The sequence below is a fragment of the Balaenoptera acutorostrata genome, chromosome 4 (genome assembly GCF_949987535.1).
Source record: "Balaenoptera acutorostrata chromosome 4, mBalAcu1.1, whole genome shotgun sequence".
Classification (NCBI taxonomy): domain Eukaryota; kingdom Metazoa; phylum Chordata; class Mammalia; order Artiodactyla; family Balaenopteridae; genus Balaenoptera; species Balaenoptera acutorostrata.
In genome coordinates, this window is record NC_080067.1 from 83,892,142 (window position 1) to 83,918,078 (window position 25,937).

Consider the following 25,937-nt stretch of genomic DNA (forward strand, 5'->3'; position numbering starts at 1 on the left):
GCCATACATATTTGACTTGATGTTAATATTTAATTTTTTACATACACAGAGTCCCTAATAGAAAAGTAGAAATCTAAAGAAGCAGTTAGATGCTGGGGGCTTATATACCCTTTTAACAAAGGGTGATGAATTGTAGAGAAGTGACAAGACAAAGGAATAGGGGTTTGGGCTTCTAGGGGGTGGTACATTGTGGGAAGGTAGATATATGCTGGAGATTAATGCAAGTTAAGGTTTCTTTAGTGAGGTTTGTGCACACCTATCTCAATACTGACTTTTTGTCTCCAGTGATAAGAATTGTCCTCCTGCTGTGAGAGACAGGAAGGGGAACACCTTCACAGAGAAATTTATGTCCTGCTTCTAAGCTAATAAGGAGAAAGCAAAGAGCTCTTTCTGTGTTTGCTGCTTCCCAGTTGGCTTCAGGTCAAAATAGTCCTTATGCTAAAGTGGCATATTTTGGTGTAGCATATTCTGATCCCCTTCAATCCAAAATTCAGAAAATAAAAACATTAATGATAATTATATGATTATAACAACCACTATCATCTCTTGTCTCCTTTTAAACAAGTAAACCAGTTTAAATTCTCTTTAGCAGGTATTTTATATAGATGTGTTGGGATTCTGCAAATATATAGTTTTTTTTGATTATAGGTGAGAGTATCTTAGTTTGTAAAAACTCTGAGAAGTCAAAAGGTATAGCTCTACTTCAGGGATCTCTAAAACCTGTTCGCAGCTGCTTGCAAAGACAAGAAGGAGAAGAAGTAACTTCGAGCATGATAAGAGCTATTCTGGAGGTAAGAGAGAGTTCACTAAATTACCATTTGCTTTTTTGTTCCTATAGTACAATGATAGAACTTTAGTATGTGAAAAATCTTAGCTTTGTGTTTCTGTATGAGATTATTTATAGCCTTCCCAAGTCTGAACCTCTTCTACTTTATATAGTTATTTCCTGGAGTTTAATACAGCTAGTGCCATATGAATCTACTTCAAAACTGTGGATTAAATCACAAATGCCAGATGGTTATTTTTTAGATATTCTTTATTATTTTCTGAATTTTAAAAAAAGATGACAAAAATGGACCTTAGTTCCTCCATCCAGATAATACCTGTTGACATTAAAATAAAATTAAATTACAAATACACAATTAGAAGTTGCAAACTTCTAAATATGGAAGTATCTAAAGTGAAAAATAAAACCTTTTGCTCAGAGTCCTCAAAGGTAACCCCTTTTAACTGTTTCATGTATTCATCCAAAAAAGTTTCTATTCCTATACCAGCATGCCTTGCTGTTGGTTTCATTGCTGGTGCTGGAGGACTGGTATTGTACTCATTCTCTTTTTTTCCCCTTTAGCTCTGTTTGAAACAAAAAAAAGAAAGTAATTGATAGCACAGGATAGGTAAGACTGTAGAAAGTAGGCGCTCATACAGTGCTGAAACTTTTGGAGAGCAACGTGGCCATACCTACTAAGAATTTTTTAAAAAACGCACAAAGCCATTTATCCAGCAGATTCACATCTAGGAATTTTACCTAGAGATGTATTTGTGAAATTTCATCAAATTAAAGATACAAGAATGTTTATTATAGCTCTATTGGTAATAAGAAGAAACTGGAAACATCTAAAATACCATTAAAACTAAACAAATCTTGGTAAAACTATGCTTTGCTCTCATTAAAAAGAATGGAATAGCTCTGTTTAGAATGATTTGGTATGTTTCCAGTATACATTAAATGAAAGAAGACAAGGGGCAGATTAGTATATGTAATAGAATAGTTTCAGGAAAATGATATCTATAAGATGCCACTTTCATCTTTTTCTACACCGATTCTCACCCCTCTTCTAGGTGGGGAATATTCAATACTTGCATTCTTATATGCCCACATATTTAAAAAAGGAAGGATGAGAAGAATTGATTTGGTTCATGGCCATGAACCATCAACACCTCCTTTATATATGTTATATACTTATATATGTATATTATTTAATTATGTTGTTAATTCCCACATTTCAGATAGATAATGATTCATTTATTTTCATTTATGAGAACATGCTATATCTACTTTTAAGGAAAACTTTTCATGTTGTCAGTAGGTGTTATCTACCTTTGTAATGAATGATGGTGGAAGAGTTAATAAAGAGTCTCTACATTAAGATGCTGATAATATTTTAAGAGAACAAAGTAATTTCTTTTATATTTTGAGGACCTATGTGTCTTATTAAAAAGTTACAGAATATTTCAAACCTCTTGTCTCAGATAATAGTTGGTGGCGTGGCAAGTACATCACAGGACATACAAACTTATGCTTCTTGCACATTTTTGGCTGCAAGTATGAAAGAAGGGAAGCAGGGAATTCAGAAAAATAAAGATTCTGTTCAACTTGGAGCAATTGAGGCCTGTGTAATGTGGCTACTAGAAAATGAATTCATCCAGATTACTGAAGCTAGTGATGGAACAGAAGGTAAATTATTCTTAATTGCAACTTACTCACTTTTTCACCTTTAGTGATTTAGAGTATCTAAGACTGCTTAGTAAAAGGAAATTGACTTTTCCAGCAGTATAAAAGGAAACTGACTTTTCAACTCATTTTTAGTAAATCAGTGCTGTGTTCAGCAACATCAGACAATTAGCATAGAGCCTGCTAATAAATATCCATGCATTGGATTCTGTTTGTAAAATTTATCAGAGCCTTAAAATGTTAATTATAGAATGCCAAAAGACAGCATTTGTTTTATTTTATTTTTAACATTTGGTCCTTTATTTCTCCACCCCCAATCCCAAATCAGGAAGTGTGTATCATCCAACACATCTTGGTTCGGCAACTCTTTCTTCTTCACTTTCTCCAGTTGATACTTTAGATATTTTTGCTGACCTCCAAAGAGCAATGAAGGGCTTTGTTTTAGAAAATGATCTGCATATTGTTTATCTGGTAAGTTCTGTTTTCTTCATTATTATATTTGTGAAAATGGGGAGAAAATACCTATAAGAATCCTGAACATCAAAGATACCCTAAGGGAATATCTTGTCTGCTTTCCTTGACTAGGGTAGTACTGGTGGGAATAGAGAAGAAGTAAGAAGAATTGTTGTAAAGTAATAAGCTAAATGTTCTAGTGACCTTTTCAATCTACTTGCCTACTTGTCTTTTTTCTCCAACTTTCTTTCAAAAAGTATTTGAGGTGATTTATTAAAAAATGTGTATTATATAGTATGTAAGAACACAGCAAAGGACAATGAGATATCTGGAAATTAAAGATAAGATCATAATGTAAAACTCAAGCAAAGGTTGGTACATAAACAAGAACACCATTAAGTCATGTACAGTTGTTGTGCCCAACATTGGTTCTGGGCTGTCTAGCAGCTGTAGCAAAGAGGGAAGCTTTGTTAGTCTCAATATTCATAAGATAAAAACAAAAAAATTTAGGAGAAGCATTATATTTTATTGCCTAAGAGAAATGTCCTAAAAAGACACTATGGGACTTAGATTCTTGATAAAATATTTAGAGTAAATGCAATTAGGAATTTTTAAAGTTTGTTTATATTAGATAATCTTTTATAAATACTATTTCTTATAACAAAGATTCTTGATAAGAATTGAGTAAAATAAAGTTTGAGATCATATTCTCTGGGAAGAACCTGACTGGAAATAAATACTTAATTTTGCAGTTACGAGCAGATGTGGGGAGTGGTGTAAGCAAGATGGTGGTATAGGAGATCCCTGGCTCTAGTCCTCATCAAAAATACAGATTAACAACTATTCACAGTCAAGAATGCCTTTCTGAAAATCCCAGAACCTGGTGGTGAGGTTAAAACACTCTCTTAGAGCACAAAAACTGAGAGAGGCCACATGAGAACACTGAGAGCAGTGGTTTCACTTTGACTCTGTTGCCGCTCCTTCAAGCAAGCACAGTGCCACACTGAGGCATCCAGTTTCTCTAGTGGGGAGAAGAGAGTCAAGGTAGTCATCCAGTTTCCTCAGCATTCTGGAGTATTCCCTGGGAAGGTCACTTCTGTCTCGCCTCATGGAGAACCCTGGGAATATTGGCAAGGCTAGACCACCAAGGGTCAGCTAGTAACAAAAAAGTGGGCGGGGCTCACAGTGACCAGTATGTGGATCATGGCAGTGGCTCTGCATCTCTCCTGGCCACCTCGCCCAATCAGAGAGGCCAGTAAGCGATTCCACTCACTGTGACATCAGAATGACGTCCCCATCTGGCCAGGAAGCAGGGTGAGCAGTTCTGCCCAGCTGGCATCCCTGGCTAGTGGCCTGTGCATAATCCTCAATGTATATTTATAAATTTTTATTTTTTATAACTTTGGGAGAATTCGTGGAGGGAAAAAGTAGTAACAGAGCCAGATTAAGAATGTGATTTATGAGCTCTTAATAAAGGTCATAATAAAAACCTTTTAATTAAAAAAAAAAAAAAAAAAAGAGAGGCAAGCCAGCAGCCCCACCAAACTGCAGAGCTTGCTTGCAGTCTTACCTGACCAGGGAGCCTGACTGTGGAACATAGCCTGGAGTCCTGCATGAACACAGAGTTCATCCTGTGGGCACACCCAACTGTGGAGCACAGTCTCTGTCTACACCTGAACATGGAATCCAGCTAATGGCACCAACCAGCCAGGGAGTACAGTTTGTTCTTGCCTGACCGGAGAACCCAAGCAGCAGCCCTACCCAACCTCAGAGCTCAGCCAGTGGTCATGCCTATCCATGGACCCCAGCTAGCAGTTCCACCTGACCAGGCAGCTCAGGCAGTGGTCCTGCCTGAATGCAGAGCTGAGCCAGTGGCCCCACCCAACCAGAGGCCCTGCCTGCCCTCCTGTGGTCTCTACCAGCTGGCCCTTTCTAGAACCCCAAGCTAGCCTGACTAGTGAAGGTCTTTCTCTGCCAAAGCAAATGTGAGGATTGGAAGAGGTGACTGCTTCCTCAAATGCACAGACACCAACACCAGTATGCAAGAATAATGAAGAATCAGGGAAACATGACACCACCAAAGAAACTAATAAAGCTCCAATAACCAAACTTAAATAGAGATCTATGAACTGACTGACCAAGAATTCAGACTAATCCTTTTAATGAAATTCAGTTAACTACAAGAAAACACAGATAGGCAACAACAAAATAAAGAAAGCAATACATGAACATAATGAGAAGTTCAACAAAGAAACAGAAACCATTTTTAAAAAGCCCCCCAAGCCCCCTAAAACCCAGAAATCCCAGAGCTGAAGAATACAATGAGTGATCTGTAAAATTCAATAGAGAGCTTCAAAAGCAGACTTGATCAAGCAGAAGAAGGAATCAGTGAACTCAAAGATAGGTCATTTGGGGCTTCCCTGGTGGCGCAGTGGTTGAGAATCTGCCTGCCAATGCAGGGGACATGGGTTTGAGCCCTGGTCTGGGAAGATCCCACATGCCGCAGAGCAACTAGGCCCATGAGCCACAACTACTGAGCCTGCGCGTCTGGAGCCTGTGCTCCGCAACAAGAGAGGCCGCGATAGTGAGAGGCCTGCGCACCACGATGAAGAGTGGCCCCCGCTTGCCACAACTAGAGAAAGCCCTCTCACAGAAACGAAGACCCAACACAGCCAAAAAAAAAAAAAAAAAAAAAAAGATAGGTCATTTGAAGTTATACATCCAGAGGAGGGGGGGTGGGGGTTGGGGGGATGGAAAGAATGAAGAGTGAAAAAACCCTGCAAGACGTATGGGATGCCATCATATACATTATTGAAGTCCAAGATGGAGAAGAGAGAGAGAAAATGGCAGAAAGTTTATTTAAAGAAATAATGGCTAAAAACATGCCAAATATGGCGAGAGATATGGACATGAAGCTAAAAGGACCCCAAACAGGTACAACCCCAAAATGACTTCATCTAGACACATCAAACTGTCAAAAGTCCAAGAATCAGAATTTTGAAAGCAACAGGAGAAAAGACTCTTGTCATGTACAAGGAAACCTCAAAAGGCCATTAGTGGATTTCTCAGCAAAAACTTTGCAGAGAGAATGGTATGATATATTCAAAATATTTAAAGAAGAAAACTGCCAGCTAAGAATGCTCTACCAAGTAGTGCTGTCCTTCAGAAATGAAGGTAAGATAAAGACTTTCCCAAACAAACAAAAGGTGAGGAAATTCATCACCACTGGACATGCATTATAATAAATGTTAAAAGGAGTTCTTCAAGCTGAAATGAAAGGATGCTAATGAACAGTGTAAAAACGTATGAATGTATAAAACTCACTGGTAAAGGTAAATTTATAATCAGATTCAGAATTCTGAATGTAATGGTGGTATGCAAATCACTTTTATACAAAAGTTAAAGACAAACATTGAAAATAACTATAATTACAATAATTTGTTAATAGATACATAAGATAAAATGTAAATTGATAAAATATGAGGGGGTGGAGAAGTAAAAGCATAGTTTTTGTATAGCATTGAAGTTAAGTTGTTATTAGCTTAAAATAGGAGTTTATAACTATGTATACAATGGAACATCATTCAGCCATAAAAAAGAAGGAAACCTTGCCATTTGTGACAACGTGGATTAACCTGGAGGGTGTTGTGCTAAGTGTAATAAGCCAGACAGAGAAAGACAAATTTTGTATGGTCTCGCTAATGTGGAATCGGAAAAGTTGAACTCAGAAACAAAGGGGAATGGTGGTTGCCAGGGGCTGGGGTATGGGGGACATGGGGAGGTGTTGGTCAAAGGGTACAAACTTTCAGTTAGAGGCATACCTCCTCATTTTATTGCGCTTTGCTCTGCTTCATTGCACTTTGTAGATACTGCATCTGTTTTTTAGAAATTGAAGTTTTATAGTAACCCCACGTTGAACAAGTCTTTTGGTGCCATTTTTCTAACAGTATTATTTTTATTTTTTTTAACTAAAAATTTTTATTTTTATTTATTTATTTTTGGCTGTGCCTTGCGGCTTGAGGGATCTTACCTTGCGGCTTGTGGGATCGTAGTTCCCCCACCAGGGACCGAACCCTGGCCCTCAGCAGTGAGAGCGTGGAGTCCCAACCACTGGACCGCCAGGGAATTCCCTAACAGCATTATTTTTAGATTAAGGTGTGTGCGTGGTCTTTTTTTAGACATAATGCTATTGCATACTTAAGAGACTACTTTTATATGCACTGTTAAACCAAAACATAACTTTTATATGCACTGGGAAACCAAAAATCTTGTGTGGCTCACTTTATTGTGATAATCGCTTTATTGTAATGTTTTGGAACTGAACCCACAATATCCCCAAGGTATGCCTGTGTAAGATGAATAAGTTCTGGGAATTTAATGTACAGCATAGTGATTATAGCTAATAATACTGTATTGTATACTTGGAATTTGCTTACAGAGAGAATCTCACCACACACATGCACACAATGGTAACTATGTGAGGTGATAGATGTGCTAATTAACTTGATTGTGGTAATCATTTCACAGTGAATACATATGTCAAATCATTATATTGTACACCTTAAATATATACAATTTCATTTGTCAATTATACCTCAATAAAGTTGGGAAGGGGGAAAGAGCAAATGCATGTGTTTTGATAGGCAAGAGCGTGGGGGGTAAATTTGAAATTATCATAAGAATTAGGAAGGCTTATCAAGAAATGTATTTCAATAAAAACACTATATAGAGGAGAGCAGAGGAGAAATTTCTGTACAGGGCCTTCCCCCCTCCCCCCCTCTAGTGAACATGTGTACTACGTGGGTGATAATGTGTTCAAAGTTCTGTGCCTGAGAATGTGTCTAAGGAGAATCTCAAAGCTGGTCTTTACCAGTTATCTGGCATGGCCTTAAAAATAAGTCTCATTTATTGTACAGTGGTTATGATTATGGGCTCTAGAGTCAGACTGCCAGTTTACTTCTATGAAAATTAGATTTAATGCAAGTTACTAAAATAATTGCTGATAAAATATGTGAGTGAGACTTCTGTAAAGCTCTGAAAATAAGTTATAATCTATATTGGAAAACAACTAGAAGGATACTGTTCACAGATATTTTGCAATTTTCTTTAATGTCTAACTTCACTTGACCAAAAGAGAAACTGGATTTATGAGACAATGTATTGTGGGTATGGTTTACATAAGAAAGCCATGGTAAATTCTAATCAATAGACTCATACTCAAAAGACCTTAACCCTATCTCAAAAAACTGGCAAGTTAATGTACATTTATATTTTAAATAAAACATTTAAGTTTGCATGTACTATTTTGTTTTTTGAATATTTAAAACATTTATGTGATTCAAAAGTCAGAACTATATAAAAAGGAATACCCAGTGAAGTCTGGCAGCTATATGTCAATGCCCTGCATGCCGTTTCCTGTCACCTTCATAGATAACTATTTTCATTAGTTTCTGGTGTATGTCTTTTCTTTTTCATTGTATAAATATTAGCAAGTGCTAATAAATATTAGCAAGTGCTTAGATACAGTCTCACTGTACCTTTCTTATTCAGAGGATAGTATTCTATATACATTACTTTGTACCTCTTTTTCCCCTTTAACAATATATCTAATATATCTTGGAAATCACTCTTTGTCAGTTCATGGAGATTTTTATTCTTTTTATATCTGTATAACCCCATTGTGTATGTGGTTATACCATTGTTTATTCAGTCAATTCTCTGATGGATATTTGAGTTGTTCCCAATATTTTGGTATGGCAAATGATGCTGCAGTGAGTAACTTTGGCATATATTATTGTTTAGTTTAGTTTTGATGGAGGTGTATCTTTAGGAAAGAATCCTAGAAGTATGATTGCTGGGTCAAGTGTAAAGACATATGTGATTTTGGTTTTGCAAAATTGCCCTCTGTAGCGTTTGTATCATTTTCCAGTTTTACCAGTGCTATATGAGAGTGGTTATTTTCCCACAACCTCATAAATAAAGTTATATTGTCAAGCTTTTATATTTTTGAGTGTACTTTTAATTTACACTTTTTATTATGAATAAATTTGAACATTTTTTCTATATGTTTAAGGTAGTATTTTATTTTCTATGAGTTGTCCATGTCTTGCACATTTTTCTATTGTATTTTCGGTCTTTTTCTTAAGTTTTAACAATATATATATTTTTTAATTTATTTATTTATTTATTTTTAGCTGTGTTGGGTCTTTGTTTCTGTGCGAGGGCTTTCTCTAGCTGTGGAGAGCGGGGGCCACTCTTCATTGCGGTGTGTGGGCCTCTCACTATCGCGGCCTCTCTTGTTGTGGAGCACAGGCTCCAGACGCACAGGCTCAGTAGTTGTGGCTCATGGGCCTAGTTGCTCCGCGGCATGTGGGATCTTCCCAGACCAGGGCTCGAACCCGTGTCCCCTGCATTGGCAGGCAGATTCTCAACCACTGCGCCACCAGGAAAGCCCTTAACAATTCTTTTATATATATTAAGGAGAGTAGTTCTTTGTGGTATAAATATTTTTCTCTTAGTTTTTCACTTGGCTTTTGACTCTGTTTATTGTGTGTTTTGTATAGCATTTTTTAAAAATGTAGTTGAATTTTGAACTTTAGAATCAGTGAGAAATGCTTTTCTTGCTCTGAGATTATAAATTCTCTCACATTTTCTTCAAGTAATTATATGATTGTAGTCCCTCTCTTTTGTGCTCCGTTCCATTTAGAGTTTATTCTAATATATGGTTCTTCAATTTTATCTTTTTTCATAATGGCTATCTGTAGTCGCATCTTTATTTATTAAAAAGATTTGTTTACACACAGTGACTGAAAAATTTTCTTCAGCTTTCATTTAACTTTTTTCTCCAATTTTTATGTACTAATTTGCATTTGTGTTTAGATGCATTTCTAATTTCCATTTGTTGTAGGGTATATTTCTATTTCATCTGTTGACCTGACAACAGACCAATTTTACCAATATGTACACTACTACCTCTGTTTTAATTAAAAGCTTTTATTGTATTATCTAGTAGGATTAGTTTCATGGCTCTCCTTTTTTAGTGTTCATAGGTATTCTTGCTTACCTACCTTTTCATATATCGCTTAGAATTAACTTGGTATTTTCATTGGTATTGTTAAATTTATACATTAACATGGAGGAGAACTGACTAACATCCTTTTTAATTTGGTCTTATTCATGAAAAGAGATGTTTCTCTATTTCTTTGAGTCTATTTTGGGGCTGTCAAGAGTGTTCTGAAAGTTTTCTCATAGGGAATTTGAGTGTTTTTTAAATAGCTTTGTTGCAATACAATTCACATAGTATATAATTTAAAGTGTACAAGTCAATGATTTTTAGTATGTTCACAGAGTTGGGCAGTCATCAACATCTAATTTCAGAACATTTTCATCACCCCAGAAAGAAACCCTGTACTCATTAGCAGTCACTCCCCATTTTCCTTCAGCCTCCTCATCCTCCCCTACCCCTGAGCAACCACCAGTGTGCTTTCTGTTTTTCTATAGACTTTCTATTCTATTCTTATTCATATAAATGGAATTATATAATATGTGGTCTTTCATGGCTGGTTTCTTTCACTTAGCATAATGTTTTCAAGGTTCATCCATGTTTTATCATGTATCAGTTCTTAAGTCCTTTATATTGCAGAATAATATTTCATTGTAGAGATGTACTACATCTTTATCCATTCATCAGAATGATGGACATTTGATATGTTTTTACTTTTTGACTATTATGAGTAATGCTGCTGTTAACATTCATATTCAAGTTTTTGTGGACATATGTTTTGAATTCTCTTAGGTATATCTCTAGGAGTAGAACTGCTGGATCATATGGTAACTAATTTTAACATTTTGAGGAGCTTCCAAAGTCCTAAAAAGCAGCTGCATAATTTTACATTACTACAAGAAGTGTACAAGGGTTCACATTTCTCCACATCTCTCCAATGCTTGTTTTTATCTGTCTTTTTAAGTATATCCTTATGGGCTTGAAGTGCTATCTCATTATAGCTTGAATTTGTATTTCCCTAATGGGTAGTGATGTTGAACCCCTTTCCATCTGTTTCTTGACCACATGAATATCTTCCTTAGAAAAATATCTACTCAGATCCTTTGCCCATTTTTAAACTGGGTTATTTATCATTTTATTATTGAGTTGTAAGAGTTCTTTATATATTCTGGATACAAGTCTTTTAAGAGATATATGATATGGAAATATTTTCTTGCATTCTGTGGGTTGTCTTTTCAAGTTTTCGATTATGTCTTTTGAAGCACAAAGATTTTTAATTTTGATGACAATTAACAATGTTAAGTCTTCCAGTTAGTGTACATGGCTGTCTTCACATTTGTGTAGGTCTTTAATTTCTTTCAACAATTTTTATAGTTTTCACAGTATAAGTTTTATATGTCTTTTGTTACTTATTCTTAAACATTTTATTGTTTTTAATGCTATTGTAAATGGAATTCCTTTATTAATTTTCTTTTCAGATTGTTTATTGAAATGTATGAACAATTTTTAAATTTTTTGATCTTGTATGCTGCAGCCTATTAAACTTGTTCATTAATTTTTATAGTATTTTGGTGGATTCCTTAGGATTTTCTATATACAAGTTCATATCATCTACAAATAGAGGTAGTTTTGCTTCTTCCTTTCCACTGTGGATGAATCTTATTTCTTTTTCTTGACCTGTCTAGAATCTCCAGTTAAATACGAATAGAGATAGTGAGAGCAGACATCTTCGTCTTGTTCCTGATCTTAGAGGGAAAGTGTTCAGGCTTTCACCATCAAGTATGGTGTTAGCTGTGGATTTTTTGTATATAGCCTTTATCAGGTTGAGGAATTTACCTTCTATTCCTAGATTGTTGAATTTTTTTAATCACAAAAAGGTGTTAGATTTTGTGACGTGCTTTTTCTGCATCTTTTGAGATCATCATGGGATTTTTGTCCATTATTCTATTGATATTACATTATTTGATTTTCAGATATATTAATCTTGAATTTTCTGGGTAAATCTCACTTGGTCATGTTGTATAGTACTATTTATATGTTGCTAGATTTGGTTTGCTGGTATTTTGTTGAGGATTGTTGCATCTACATTCGTAAGACACATTGGTCTGTAGTTCTTTATTCTCATGATGATTTTGTGTGGTTTTGAGGTAGTAGAATGAATTAGGAAGTGTTCCTCTCTCTTTTTGGAAGAAATTGTGAAGGATTGCTGTTAATTATTTAAACATTTGGTAACAGATTTCACCAGTCAAGCCATTTGGGCTTAGACATTTCTTTGGAGTACATTTTTTGATTACTAATTCAGTCTCTATTCTTGTTGTAGGTCTATTTAGATTTTCTATTTTTTCTTGAATCAGTTTTGGTAGTTGGTATGTTTCCAGGAATTTGTCCATTTCATCTAGGTTATCTAATTTGTTGGTATTCAATTGTTCATAGTATTTTTTTTATGATTCTTTTTATTTCTATAAGGCAGCAGTAGTGTCCCCTCTTCCATTCCTGATTTTAGTAATTTGAGTATTCTCTCTCTTTTTCTTGATCAGTCTAGCTAAAGGTTTCAGTATTGTTTCAAAGAACTGTTAACAATACTTAAACAAGGAAGTTGTTAGACTGAGGCAGCTTTAATGTCTTAGCTTATGTAAGCAAACCAAAACTTAAGCCTTAGTCAATGCACTTGAATCCAAGAAAGTGAAACTTGAGAACAACCAATCACAAAAAGCCAACTAGGTTTTCCCAAATAAGGCAATTGCTAAAGCTATAACCAGTCCTGTAATTGCTTTTCTTTTCTTCATCATCTTCTCTATAAAAACTTTGCCCCTAGCTCCTGTCATTAGAGGGCTCCTAACTGCCTTTGGTTTGGCGCTGCCCAATTCTAATTGGTGCATGCTCAAATAAACTCTTGAAAATTTTAATGTGTTTCAGTTTACCTTTTAACAGAACCTATTTTGGTTAGGTTGATTTTCTCTATTATTTTTTACTCTCTGTTTCATTAATTTCTGCTCTTTATAGTTGTTTGTTTTTTTTTTCCTTCTTGCTTTGAGTTTCCTTTGCCCTTCAATTTGCAGTGTCTTAAGGTGGAAGATTAGGATAGTGATTTTAGATCTTTATTCTTTTTTAGTATAGGAATTTATAACTATAAATTTCTTTCAAAGCACTACTTTCTCTGTATCCCATAAGTTTTGGTATTTTATGTTTTCATTTTTTATCTTCATCCATTTCAAGGTAGTTTGTAATTTCAATTGTGATTTCTTCTCTGACCCATTGTTATTTAGTAGCATCTTGTTTAATTTCCACATTGTGAATTTCCAAAATTTTTTAAAATTTATTTTTAATTTCATTCCATTGTCAGAAAACATATTTCACATGATTTCAATCCTTTTACATTTATTGAGGCTTGTTTTATTGCCTAGTAGATGGTCTGTCCTGGAGAATGTTCTATGTGGCTTCAAGAAGAATGTGCATTCTGCTGTTGCTGGTTGAAGTTCTACAGATGTCTGTTAGGTCTAGTTGATTTACTGTATAGTTTTCACCTTCTATTTCCTGTTGATCTTCTTAGTTCTTCTTTCCACTGTTGAAAGTGAGGGTATTTAAATCTTTAACTCTTATTTTTGAATTGTCTGTTTCTTCATTTCTGTCAAGTTTTGTTCATGTGTTTCGGATCCCTGTATATATTTACAGTTGTTATGTTTCTTTGATGGATGGGTCCTGTTGTCATTATAAAATATTCCTCTTCTGTGAACTTTTTTTTAAAAGTCTATTTTATCTGATATTAGTCTAGTTACTCTGGCTTTGTTATACTTGTGGTGTACATATTTTCCCTTCCTTTTACTTTTGACCTGTTTGTATTTTTGAATCTGTAATGTGTCTCTTATAGACAGCATATAGTTGGATTCCAGTTTTTTTTTTATCCAATCTGTCAATCTCTTGTCTTTGATAGATTATTTAGCCCATTTGCGTTTCATGTTACTATTGATGTAGTTGGATTTACATGTTCCACATTTTGTCTATTTTCTATATATCTCATGTCTTCTTTTGTTCTCTTGTACTTTTACTGATTTCTTTTGAATTAAGCAAAACTTTCTAGTATAATTTTTAAATTTCTTTAATTTTTCTCTATATTTTTTGAAGTTATTTTCCCAGTAATTACTCAGGGGGTTAGCATATACAGCTTAAAATTTATACTTACTTAATCCCATTGAGCCCATTGAGATATAGAAACATTATTCTTGTATAGCTGTATTCCTATTCCATTTTTTTTTCTTTTTCGTGCTATTAGTGTTATACATGTTACATCTAATCTACATGTGTTACAAACCCAACAGTACATTGTTATAATTGTTATTTTATACAATTTTATGTCTTTAAAGAAGCTGAGAGTAGAAAGGAGAGCAAATGTATACTTATAAAATTTGTTATATTTACATTTTTATTTAAGATTTGTGCTTCCCTTTATTTGTTTCTATGGATTTAGTTGCTATCTCTTGTTATTTCCTACTTCAATATAGCTTTGCTCCCACCTGCCTCCTTTGGGCTGTTATTGTCAAACATTTTGTATTTTTATATGTTTTATACATACTGTTTTGTACTGTTGCTTTTTAAAGTAAGTCAAGAGAAGAAAGGAGGGGAAATATGCAATAATACTATCTTTACAAGTACCCACGCAATTACCTTTGTTGGCACTCTTTGTTTTTCTGTGTGGAATTAATATACTGTTTTGGGTCACTCTCTTTCAACCAGAAGAGCTTTTCTTTAGTAGTTCTTATAAGGCAATTCTGCTAGCAACAAATTTTCTGTTTATCTGGGAATGTCTTTTTTTTTTTCAAACATCTTTATTGAAGTATAATTGCCTTACAATAGTGTGTTAGCATCTGCTTTATAACAAAGTGAATCAGTTATACATATACAATATGTTCCCATTTCTCTCCCCTCTTGCATCTCCCTCCCTCCCACCCTCCCCATCCCACCCCTCTAGGTGGTCACAAAGCACCGAGCTGATCTCCCTGTGCTATGCGGCTGCTTCCCACTAGCTATCTATTTTACATTTGGTAGTGTATATATGTCCATGACACTCTCTTACCCTGTCACATCTCACCCCACCCACTCCCCATATCCTCAGGTCCATTCTCTAGTAGGTCTGTGTCTTTATTCCCGTCTTGCCGCTAGGTTCTTCATGGCCTTTTTTTTTTTTTTTTCCCTTAGATTCCATATATATGTGTTAGCATACTGTATTTGTTTTTCTCTTTCTGACTTACTTCACTCTGTATGACAGACTCTAACTCCATCCACCTCATTACAAATACCTCCATTTCATTTCTTTTTATGGCTGAGTAATATTTCATTGTATATATGTGCCACATCTTCTTTAGCCATTCATCTGTCGATGGACATTTAGGTTGCTTCCATGTCCTGGCTATTGTAAATAGAGCTGCAATGAACATTTTGGTACATGACTCTTTTTGACCTATGGTTTTCTCAGGGTATATGCCCAGTAGTGGGATTGCTGGGTCGTATGGTAGTTCTATTTGTAGTTTTTTAAGGAACCTCCATACTGTTCTCCATAGTGGCTGTATCAATTTACATTCCCACCAACAGTGCAAGAGTGTTCCCTTTCCTCCACACCCTCTCCAGCATTTATTGTTTCTAGATTTTTTGATGATGGCCATTCTGACCGGTGTGAGATGATATCTCATTGTAGTTTTGATTTGCATTTCTCTAATGATTAATGATGTTGAGCATTCTTTCATGTGTCTGTAGGCCATCTGTATATCTTCTTTGGAGAAATGTCTATTTAGATCTTCTGCCCATTTTTGGATTGGGTTGTTCGTTTTTTTGTTATTGAGCTGCATGAGCTGCTTGTAAATCTTGGAGATTAATCCTTTGTCAGTTGCTTCATTTGCAAATATTTTCTCCCATTCTGAGGGTTGTCTTTTGGTCTTGTTTATGGTTTCCTTTGCTGTGCAAAAGCTTTTCAGTTTCATTAGGTCCCATTTGTTTATTTTTGTTCTTATTTCCATTTCTCTGGGAGCTGGGTCAAAAAGAATCTTGCTGTGATGTATGTCATAGAGTGTTCTGCCTATGTTTTCCTCTAAGAGTTTGATAGTGTCTGGCCTTACACTTAGGTCTTTAATCCATTTTGAGTTTATTTTTGTGCATGGTGTCAGGGAGTGTTCTAATTTCATACTTTTACATGTACCTGTCCAATTTTCCCAGCACCACTTATTGAAGAGGCTGTCTTTTCTCCACTGTATATGCTTGCCTCCTTTATCAAAGATAAGTTGACCATATGTGTGTGGGTTTATCTCTGGGCTTTCTATCCTGTTCCATTGATCTATATTTCTGTTTTTGTGCCAGTACCAAACTGTCTTGATTACTGAAGCTTTGTAATATAGTCTGAAGTCAGGGAGCCTGATTCCCCCAGCTCCATTTTTCGTTCTCAAGATTGCTTTGGCTATTCGGGGTCTTTTGTGTTTCCATACAAATTGTGAAATTTTTTGTTCTAGTTCTGTGAAAAATGCCAGTGGTAGTTTGATAGGGATTGCATTGAATCTGTAGATTGCTTTGGGTAGTAGAGACATTTTCACAATGTTGATTCTTCCAATCCAGGAACATGGTATATCTCTCCATCTATTTGTATCATCTTTAATTTCTTTCATCAGTGTCTTATAATTTTCTGCATACAGGTCTTTTGTCTCCTTAGGTAGGTTTATTCCTAGATATTTTATTCTTGTTGTTGCAATGGTAAATGGGAGTGTTTTCTTAATTTCACTTTCAGATTTTTCGTCATTAGTGTATAGAAATGCAAGAGATTTCTGTGCATTAATTTTGTATCCTGCTACTTTACCAAATTCATTGATTAGCTCTAGGAGTTTTCTGGTAGCATCTTTAGGATTCTCTATGTATAGTATCATGTCATCTGCAAATAGTGACAGCTTTACTTCTTCTTCTCCGATTTGGATTCCTTTTATTTCTTTGTCTTCTCTGATTGCTGTGGCTAACACTTCCAAAACTATGTTGAATAATAGTGGTGAGAGTGGGCAACCTTGTCTTGTTCCTGATCTTAGTGGAAATGGTTTCAGTTTTTCACCATTGAGGACAATGTTGGCTGTGGGTTTGTCATATATGGCCTTTATTATGTTGAGGAAAGTTCCCTCTATGCCTACTTTCTGCAGGGCTTTTATCATAAATGGGTGTTGAATTTTGTCAAAAGCTTTCTCTGCATCTATTGAGATGATCATATGGTTTTTCTCCTTCAATTTGTTAATATGGTGTATCACATTGATTGATTTGCGTATATTGAAGAATCCTTGCATTCCTGGGATAAAGCCCACTTGATCATGGTGTATGATCCTTTTAATGTGCTGTTGGATTCTGTTTGCTAGTATTTTGTTGAGGATTTTTGCATCTATGTTCATCAGTGATATTGGCCTGTAGTTTTCTTTCTTTGTGACATCTTTGTCTGGTTTTGGTATCAGGGTGATGGTGGCCTCGTAGAATGAGTTTGGGAGTGTTCCTCCCTCTGCAATATTTTGGAAGAGTTTGAGAAGGATAGGTGTTAGCTCTTCTCTAAATGTTTGATAGAATTCGCCTGTGAAGCCATCTGGTCCTGGGCTTTTGTTTGTTGGAAGGTTTTTAATCACAGTTTCAATTTCAGTGCTTGTGATTGGTCTGTTCATATTTTCTATTTCTTCCTGGTTCAGTCTCGGCAGTTTGTGCATTTCTAAGAATCTGTCCATTTCTTCCAGGTTGTCCCATTTTATTGGCATATAGTTGCTTGTAGTAATCTCTCATGATCTTTTGTATTTCTGCAGTGTCAGTGGTTACTTCTCCTTTTTCATTTCTAATTCTATTGATCTGAGTCTTCTCCCTTTTTCTCTTGATGAGTCTGGCTAATGGTTTATCAATTTTGTTTATCTTCTCAAACAACCAGCTTTTAGTTTCATTGATTTTTGCTATTGTTTCCTTCATTTCTTTTTCATTTATTTCTGACCTGATCTTTATAATTTCTTTCCTTCTGCTGGCTTTGGGGTTTTTTTGTTCTTCTTTCTCTAATTGCTTTAGGTGCAAGGTTAGGTTGTTTATTCGAGATGTTTCCTGTTTCTTGAGGTAGGCTTGTATTGCTATAAACTTCCCTCTTAGCACTGCTTTTGCTGTGTCCCATAGGTTTTGGGTCGTCGTGTCTCCATTGTCATTTGTTTCTAGGTATTTTTTGATTTCCCCTTTGATTTCTTCAGTAATCACTTCGTTATTAAGTAATGTATTGTGTAGCCTCCATGTGTTTGTATTTTTTACAGATCTTTTCCTGTAATTGATATCTAGTCTCATAGCGTTGTGGTCGGAAAAGATACTTGATACGATTTCAATTTTCTTAAATTTACCAAGGCTTGATTTGTGACCCAAGATATGATCTATCCTGGAGAATGTTCCATGAGCACTTGAGAAAAATGTGTATTCTGTTGTTTTTGGGTGGAATGTCCTATAAATATCAATTAAGTCCATATTGTTTAACGTATCATTTAAAGCTTGTGTTTCCTTATTTATTTTCATTTTGGATGATCTGTCCATTGGTGAAAGTGGGGTGTTAAAGTCCCCTACTATGATTGTGTTGCTGTCAATTTCCCCTTTTATGGCTGTTAGTATTTGCCTTATGTATTGAGGTGCTCCTATGTTGGGTGCATAAATATTTACAATTGTTATACCTTCCTCTTGGATCGATCCCTTGATCATTATATAGTGTCCTTCTTTGTCTCTTGTAATAGTCTTTATTTTAAAGTCTATTTTGTCTGATATGAGAATTGCTACTCCAGCTTTCTTTTGATTTCCATTTGCATGGAATATCTTTTTCCATCCCCTCACTTTCAGTCTGTATGTGTCCCTAGGTCTGAAGTGGGTCTCTTGTAGACAGCATATATATGGGTCTTGTTTTTGTATCCATTCAGCCAGCCTGTGTCTTTTGGTGGGAGCATTTAATCCATTTACATTCAAGGTAATTATCGATATGTATGTTCCTATTCCCATTTTCTTAAATGTTTTGGGTTTGTTATTGTAGGTGTTTTCCTTCTCTTGTGTTTCTTGCCTAGAGAAGTTCCTTTAGCATTTGTTGTAAAGCTGGTTTGGTGGTGCTGAACTCTCTCAGCTTTTGCTTGTCTGTAAAGGTTTTAATTTCTCCATCGAATCTGAATGAGATCCTTGCTGGGTAGAGTAATCTTGGTTGTAGGTTTTTCTCCTTCATGACTTTAAGTATATCCTGCCACTCCCTTCTGGCTTGCAGAGTTTCTGCTGAGAGATCAGATGTTAACCTTATGGGGATTCCCTTGTGTGTTATTTGTTTTTTTTCCCTTGCTGCCTTTAATATGTTTTCCTTATATTTAATTTTTGACAGTTTGATTAATATGTGTCTTGGCGTGTTCCTCCTTGGGTTTATCCTGTATGGGACTCTCTGTGCTTCCAGGACTTGATTAACTATTTCCTTTCCCATATTAGGGAAGTTTTCAACTATAATCTCTTCAAAAATTTTCTCAGTCCCTTTCTTTTTCTCTTCTTCTTCTGGTACCCCTATAATTCGAATGTTGGCACGTTTAATGTTGTCCCAGAGGTCCCTGAGACTGTCCTCAGTTCTTTTCATTCTTTTTTCTTTATTCTGCTCTGTAGTAGTTATTTCCACCATTTTATCTTCCAGGTCACTTATCCTTTCTTCTGCCTCAGTTATTCTACTATTGATCCCATCTAGAGTATTTTTAATTTCATTTATTGTGTTTTTCATCATTGCTTGGTTCCTCTTTAGTTCTTCTACATCCTTGTTAAATGTTTCTTGCATTTTGTCTATTCTATTTCCAAGATTTTGGATCATCCTTACTATCATTATTCTGAATTCTTTTTCAGGTAGACTACCTATTTCCTCTTCATTTGTTAAGTCCAGTGTGTTTTGAGCCTGCTCCTTCATCTGCTGTGTGTTTTTCTGTCGTCTCATTTTGCCTATCTTACTGTGTTTGGGGTCTCCTTTTCACAGGCTGCAGGTTCGTAGTTCCCGTTGTTTTTGGTATCTGTCCCCAGTGGCTAAGGTTGGTTCAGTGGGTTGTGTAGGCTTCCTGGTGGAGGGAACTAGTGCCTGAGTTCTGGTGGATGAGGCTAGATCTTGTCTTTCTGGTGGGCACGTCCACGTCTGGTGGTGTATTTTGGGGTGTCTGTGGCCTTATTTTGATTTTAGGCAGCCTCTCTGCTAATGGATGGGGTTGTGTTCCTGTCTAGCTAGTTGTTTGGCATAGGGTGTCCAGCACTGTAGCTTGCTGGTCGTTGAGTGAAGCTGGGTCTTGATGTTGAGATGGAGATCTCTGGGAGATTTTTGCCGTTTGGTATTACGTGGAGCTGGGAGGTGTCTTGTGGACCAGTGTTCTGAAGTTGGCTCTCCCACCTCAGAGGCACGGCCCTGATGCCTGGCTGGAGCACCAAGAGCCTTTTGTCCACACGGCTCAGAGTAAAAGGGAGAAAAAATAGAAAGAAAGAAAGAAAGAGGCTATAATATAGTGAAGTAAAATAAAGCTATTGTAAAGCAAAGCTATACAGACAAAATCTCACCCAGAAGCATATACATATACACTCACAAAAAAAAGGAAAAGGGGAAAAATTAATATCTCCTGCTCCCAGAGTCCCCCTCCTGAATTTGGGCTGATTCGTTGTCTATTCAGGTATTCACCAGATGCAGGCACATCAAGTTGTTTGTGGAGCTTTAATCCGCTGCTTCTGAGGCTGCTGGGAGAGATTTCCCCTTCTCTTCCCTGTTCGCACAGCTCCTGGGGTTCCGCTTTGGATTTGGACCCGCCTCTGCGTGTAGGTCGCCTGAGGGCGTCTGTTCCCTGCCCAGACAGGACGGGGTTAAAGGAGCAGCTGCTTCGGGGGCTCTGGCTCACTCAGGCCGCGGGGAGGGAGGGGTACAGAGGAGGCGGGGCGAGCCTGCAGCGTCAGAGGCCGGTGTGACGTTGCACCAGCTCGAGGCGTGCAGTGCGTTCTCCCGGGGATGTTGTCCCCGGATCCCGGGACCCTGGCAGTGGCGGGCTGCACAGGCTCCCGGGAGGGGAGGTGTGGAGAGTGACCTGTGCTCACACACAGGCTTTTTGGAGGCGGCAGCAGCAGCCCCAGCGTCTCACGCCCGTCTCTGGGGTCCGCGCTGATCGCCGTGGCTTGCGCCCTTCTCTGGAGTTCGTTTAGGCGGCGCTCTGAATCCCCTCTCCTTGCGCGCAGCGAAACAAAGAGGCAAGAAAAAGTCTCTTGCCTCTTCGGCAGGTGCAGACCTTTTCCCGGTCTCCCTCCCGGCTAGCTGTGGTGCGCCAACCCCTTGAGGCTGTGTTCACGCCGCCAACCCCAGTCCTCTCCCTGCGATCCGACCGAAGCCCGAGCCTCAGCTCCCAGCCCCGCCCGCCCCGGCGGGTGAGCAGACAAGTCTCTCGGGCTGGTGAGCGCCGCTCGGCGCCGAGCCTCTGTGCGGGAGTCTCTCCGATTTTCCCTCTGCGCCCCTGTTGCTGTGGGATCCGCGCTGATAGCCGCGGCTCGCGCCCTTCTCTGGAGTTCGTTTAGGCAGCGCTCTGAATCCCCTCTCCTTGCCCGCCGCGAAACAAAGAGGCAAGAAAAAGTCTCTTGCCTCTTCGGCAGCTGCAGACTTTTTCCCGGACTCCCTCCGGGCTAGCTGTGGTGCGCTAACCCCTTCAGGCTGTGTTCACGCTGCCAACCCCAGTCCTCTCCCTGCGATCTGACCGAAGCCCGAGCCTCAGCTCCCAGCCCCGCCCGCCCCGGCGGCTAAGCAGACAAGCCTCTCGGGCTGGTGAGTGCTGCTTGGCGCCGAGCCTCTGTGCGGGAACCTCTCCGCTTTGCCCTCCGCACCTCTGTGGCTGCGCTCTCCTCCGTGGCTCTGAAGCTTCCCCCCTCCGCCCCCCGCAGTCTCCGCCCGCGAAGGGGCTTCCTAGTGCGTGGAAACCTTTCCTCCTTCACGGCTCCCTCCCACTGGTGCAGGTGCCGTCCCTATTCTTTTGTCTCTGTTATTTCTTTTTTCTTTTGCCCTACCCAAGTACGGGGGGAGTTTCTTGCCTTTTTGGAGGTCGGACGTTTTCTGCCAGCGTTCAGTGGGTGTTCTGTAGGAGCAGTTCCACGTGTAGATGTATTTCTACTGTATCTGTGGGAAGGAATGTGATCTCTGCGTCTTACTCTTCCGCCATCTTCTCCCCAGAGCCCTGGGAATGTCTTTGTTATGCCTTTATTTTATAAAGTTAGTTTTCCTTTATATAAGATTCTTGGTTGACTTTTTTTTCTTTCAGCAGTTTGAACACGTTGTTTCACAGCATTCTGTCCTCCATTGTTTTTGATGAGAAGTCAGCTCTTAATTTTTTTTGGTTTCCCTTGTATGTGATGCATTGTTTTTCTTCTGCTGCTTTCATGATTTTCTCTTGGTATTTTACATTTTGACTCTGATGCATCAGGGTGTGGATCTTTTTTTTTTTTTTTTTTTTTAGCTTTTTTTTTTTTTTAATTTTATAGCTACTTTATTTATTTATTTATTTATTTTTGGCTGTGTTGGGTCTTCGGTTCGTGCGAGGGCTTTCTCTAGTTGCGGCAAGTGGGGGCCACTCTTCATCGCGGTGTGGGGACCGCTCTTCATCGCGGTGCGCGGGCCTTTCACTATTGCGGCCCCTCCCGTTGCGGGGCACAGGCTCCAGACGCGCAGGCTCAGTAGTTGTGGCTCACGGGCCCAGCTGCTCCGTGGCATGTGGGATCTTCCCAGACCAGGGCTCGAACCCGTGTCCCCTGCATTAGCAGGCAGATTCTCAACCACTGCGCCTCCAGGGAAGCCCAGGGTGTGGATCTTTTTGAGCTTTCCTAGTTGGAGTTCACTTTTAGTCTCTTGCATATGTAAAGTTTTCCATTAAATTTGGGAAGGTTTTAGCCATAATTTCTTCAAATGTTCTTTCTGTTCCTTTCTGTCTTCTTCTGGTACTCTCATTATGCATATGTTGGTACACTTTAATGCTTCCCACATTTCTCTGAGGCTCTGTTCATTTTTTTTTTCCTTTTTTCTCACCTCTCAGATTGCATAATCTTGATTGATCTATCTTCATGTTTGCTGTTTCTTTATTCTGCCAGCTTGCATCTACTGTTGAGCTCTATAGTTAATAGTTCATTTCAGTTGTATTTTTTTAACTCTAGAATTGCCATTTGGCTCTTTTTTTTTTATCATTTCTCTTTACTCATATTCCCTACTTGATGAGACATTGTCATCATACTTTCCTTTACATTATTAAGCATGTTTTTTTGTTGTTGTTGTTGTTCTTTGACCATACTTATAATGTCTGTTTTGAAGTCTTTGCAGATATTTCTGACATCTGGAACCCCTCAAAGGTGTTTCTTTTGCCTGCTTTTTCCCCTATGTTTGGGACACATGTTTCTGTTTCTTTGCATGTCTCATTGTTTTTTTTTTGTTGTTGAATCCTGGACACTTCAGATAATATATTATAGCAATTGTGAATATTGATTCCTCTTCCCCCTCCCTGTATTTTCTCAGAAATCATACAGAATACTTAAGATTGTATTTAACATCAGAATACCGAGATTAAAAGTGTCTATGATTAAAGTTCTTGGATTCTGTAAAATCCAGCTTGTATGCTTAGTGGTCTCTTCTTTTCTCTTGTCAGTGAGTTGTTTGTGATTAAATGAAGTTTCCATATAAGTGAGGCATTATCACATTTAGAAATTTTTCCAAATACTGAAGCCTTTGTTTTTAATATGAAGTTTACATTTACAATTTTGTCCCTTTTGTAATGCAGTAGTTTTAGGTAATGAATGATGCTTCTTCCCTTTAGGTTACACCTGTGTTTGAGGATTGGACTACTATTGATTGGTATCGATTTTTCTGTTTATGGGAGAAGTTACCAGCTTCTATGAAACGGGTGGCAGAGCTAGTGGGAGTTGAAGAAGGGTTCTTGGCTCGCTGTGTGAAAGGAAAAGTAGTAGCCAGAACTGAGAAACAGCACCGACAAATGGCCATCCATAAAAGGTAAATATCAAGGAGCCTGGACTATCCAGTTTTTAACACAGTATTGGATATACAGTAGATGTCCAGTTTATTGTAATCACTTTCATTGTCAGTAAAATCAAAGTTTTGGCTGAATATAGTAAAAATTTTCAACTTCTTGTATTTACTGAATTTATTGATATTTTTCTTCTTTGTAGCTTATAAGAAACCACTATATATCAAGACTTTTTAAAGTAGAACATATAATTACTTTCTTCCCTTAAAGAATATATGATCAGAACTGCCAACTTAGTGTGGCTCCATTTGAGGATATGGTTTGTATCATCCTTTGAAGTGACTTGTTACCAGTAGGGAAGAGCCGATTAAAAGATTCAGGTGGGGAAATTGTACAGGCTTTAGCTTCTTTGAAATATAATAAAATTATTTTTCTTAAAGCATTAGTCTCATATTATTTACATCATAGTCAAGTGTAAATTTTGTAAGGATTATATACTTGGATTATTTGTGGCACAATTGCCTTTCACATCAAAACTTTTTTATAACCAAATTTTGATTGAAATATGATTAGGTGATATAATTGTGTATCAAGTGTTCTTTAAAATTTTTGTGCCATCATATTTCTTGAACCAAGTCTCATTTCTTAAAATTAGTTAGCATTATTGAAATATGGACAAAATCATTTTGTTATACAGATATTAGTTTTTTGCTATAGTACTAACGTATGTTAGAATTTACAAACATTGAGCTCTTTGTCCACTAATCCTATATCCTATTAGGAATCTTCTCACCTTCTCACCCTCTTACCTTTTTTGGTTCTTTCTTGTTTCTCAACATACATTGTACTTTCATAGTAGACATAAGTGACCTCTTACCATACTTTTGGTAATTTACTTTCCAGGTTTTTTACCAGTCTTGTGCTATTAGATTTAATCAGTGAAGTTCCCTTAAAGGAAATTAATCAGAAATATGGATGCAGTCGTGGACAGATTCAATCGTTACAACAGTCAGCTGCTGTTTATGCAGGTCAGTTAAACAAGTGTTCCCACATTTATTTAAGACTCTGTGGTTTGAGGCCAAGTTAAGATTACTTTTTTTCAAATTCCATTTTACTGTAGGTTTCTCTGAAAGTGAGGGGATCATGTTAAGCCATAATTTTGTATAGTTCCTGTCATCATCAGAACACCCAAAACTATGACTCCTGTGGGCTCAGTTACCCTGCTACAGAAGAATAGCAGCTGGTTGAGTGTCTGGATCTTGGTCCCCTTCCATTCCCTAGCAACCTGCTGACCATTGCTCTTCTTTCTGTTTTTCTGTCTTTTTTTTGTTGGGGGGGGGCGTATTGTAAGAAGAAACAGACACAGTTCTCACTGGTCTTCATTTTCTCATCAAGTTATTGATTAATACTTGTTATTGTGGAAGATGGCAAGTGGAGAGGGATTTCTGGACTTCTTTCTCACTGTTCTAAATGTCTCTTCTCTAAGGAAATACTGGTCTTTCTTAATAAAATTAAACTCTTATCTTCTAAGCTAGGCAAACAAGGGAAGCTCTAGGTCTGATTTTACCAAGAAATCCTTAAGCCCTTAGGAGGGAAATCCTGGGCTGCTGGAGAGTGTGTTTACATGTGTAAGAAGTTTCATTGTGAAATTGTGTGCATGAGAGATTACTGAGGGAAAGATGCCAGGAGAGGGTAGTAAGAAGGGAGAGACTTACCCTTCAACTCACTGGCATCAAAGATCTCAGATTACCTCTAGGGTTAATGTTCTTGTAGGGAAGTGATTTTCTTAATGACTTGACACTTGGCTACTCTGGCCTCTTTATTTCAAGAGGGTATAGCTATCAAGCTGGGCAACCTTTTTTTTTTTTTTATTTAAGAAATTATCAATGGGACTTTCACTCTTTGTAAATAATCCTCTCAGCACTTGACAATTTAAATTAGCTCTCTTGTTTTCCTCTAGGTGAAAAGAGTTCTTTACCTGTTTTAAGAGTTCTTTCTTCCTTAAAGAAAGTAAGGAAAAAAATTG

At 37.5% G+C, this 25,937-nt stretch overlaps 1 protein-coding gene across 10 annotated transcripts in view; it reads left to right on the forward strand.

Moving 5' to 3' along the window:
• Positions 1-25,937, forward strand: part of POLQ (DNA polymerase theta) — a 120,254-nt gene that overhangs the window by 29,405 nt on the left and 64,912 nt on the right. For 9 of the 10 annotated variants that reach the window (XR_009008219.1, XR_009008220.1, XM_007181854.2 and 6 more), the window contains 5 exons: positions 649-791; positions 2,251-2,455; positions 2,781-2,923; positions 23,744-23,937; positions 24,815-24,939. Coding sequence is in view for 8 of the 10 variants with exons in the window: in XM_007181854.2 (XP_007181916.2) it covers positions 649-791; positions 2,251-2,455; positions 2,781-2,923; positions 23,744-23,937; positions 24,815-24,939 (810 nt within the window). In the remaining 2 variants the exon portion in view is untranslated. The remainder of the gene's footprint in view (positions 1-648; positions 792-2,250; positions 2,456-2,780; positions 2,924-23,743; positions 23,938-24,814; positions 24,940-25,937) is intronic. The other variant, XM_057545843.1, reaches the window with a different exon arrangement.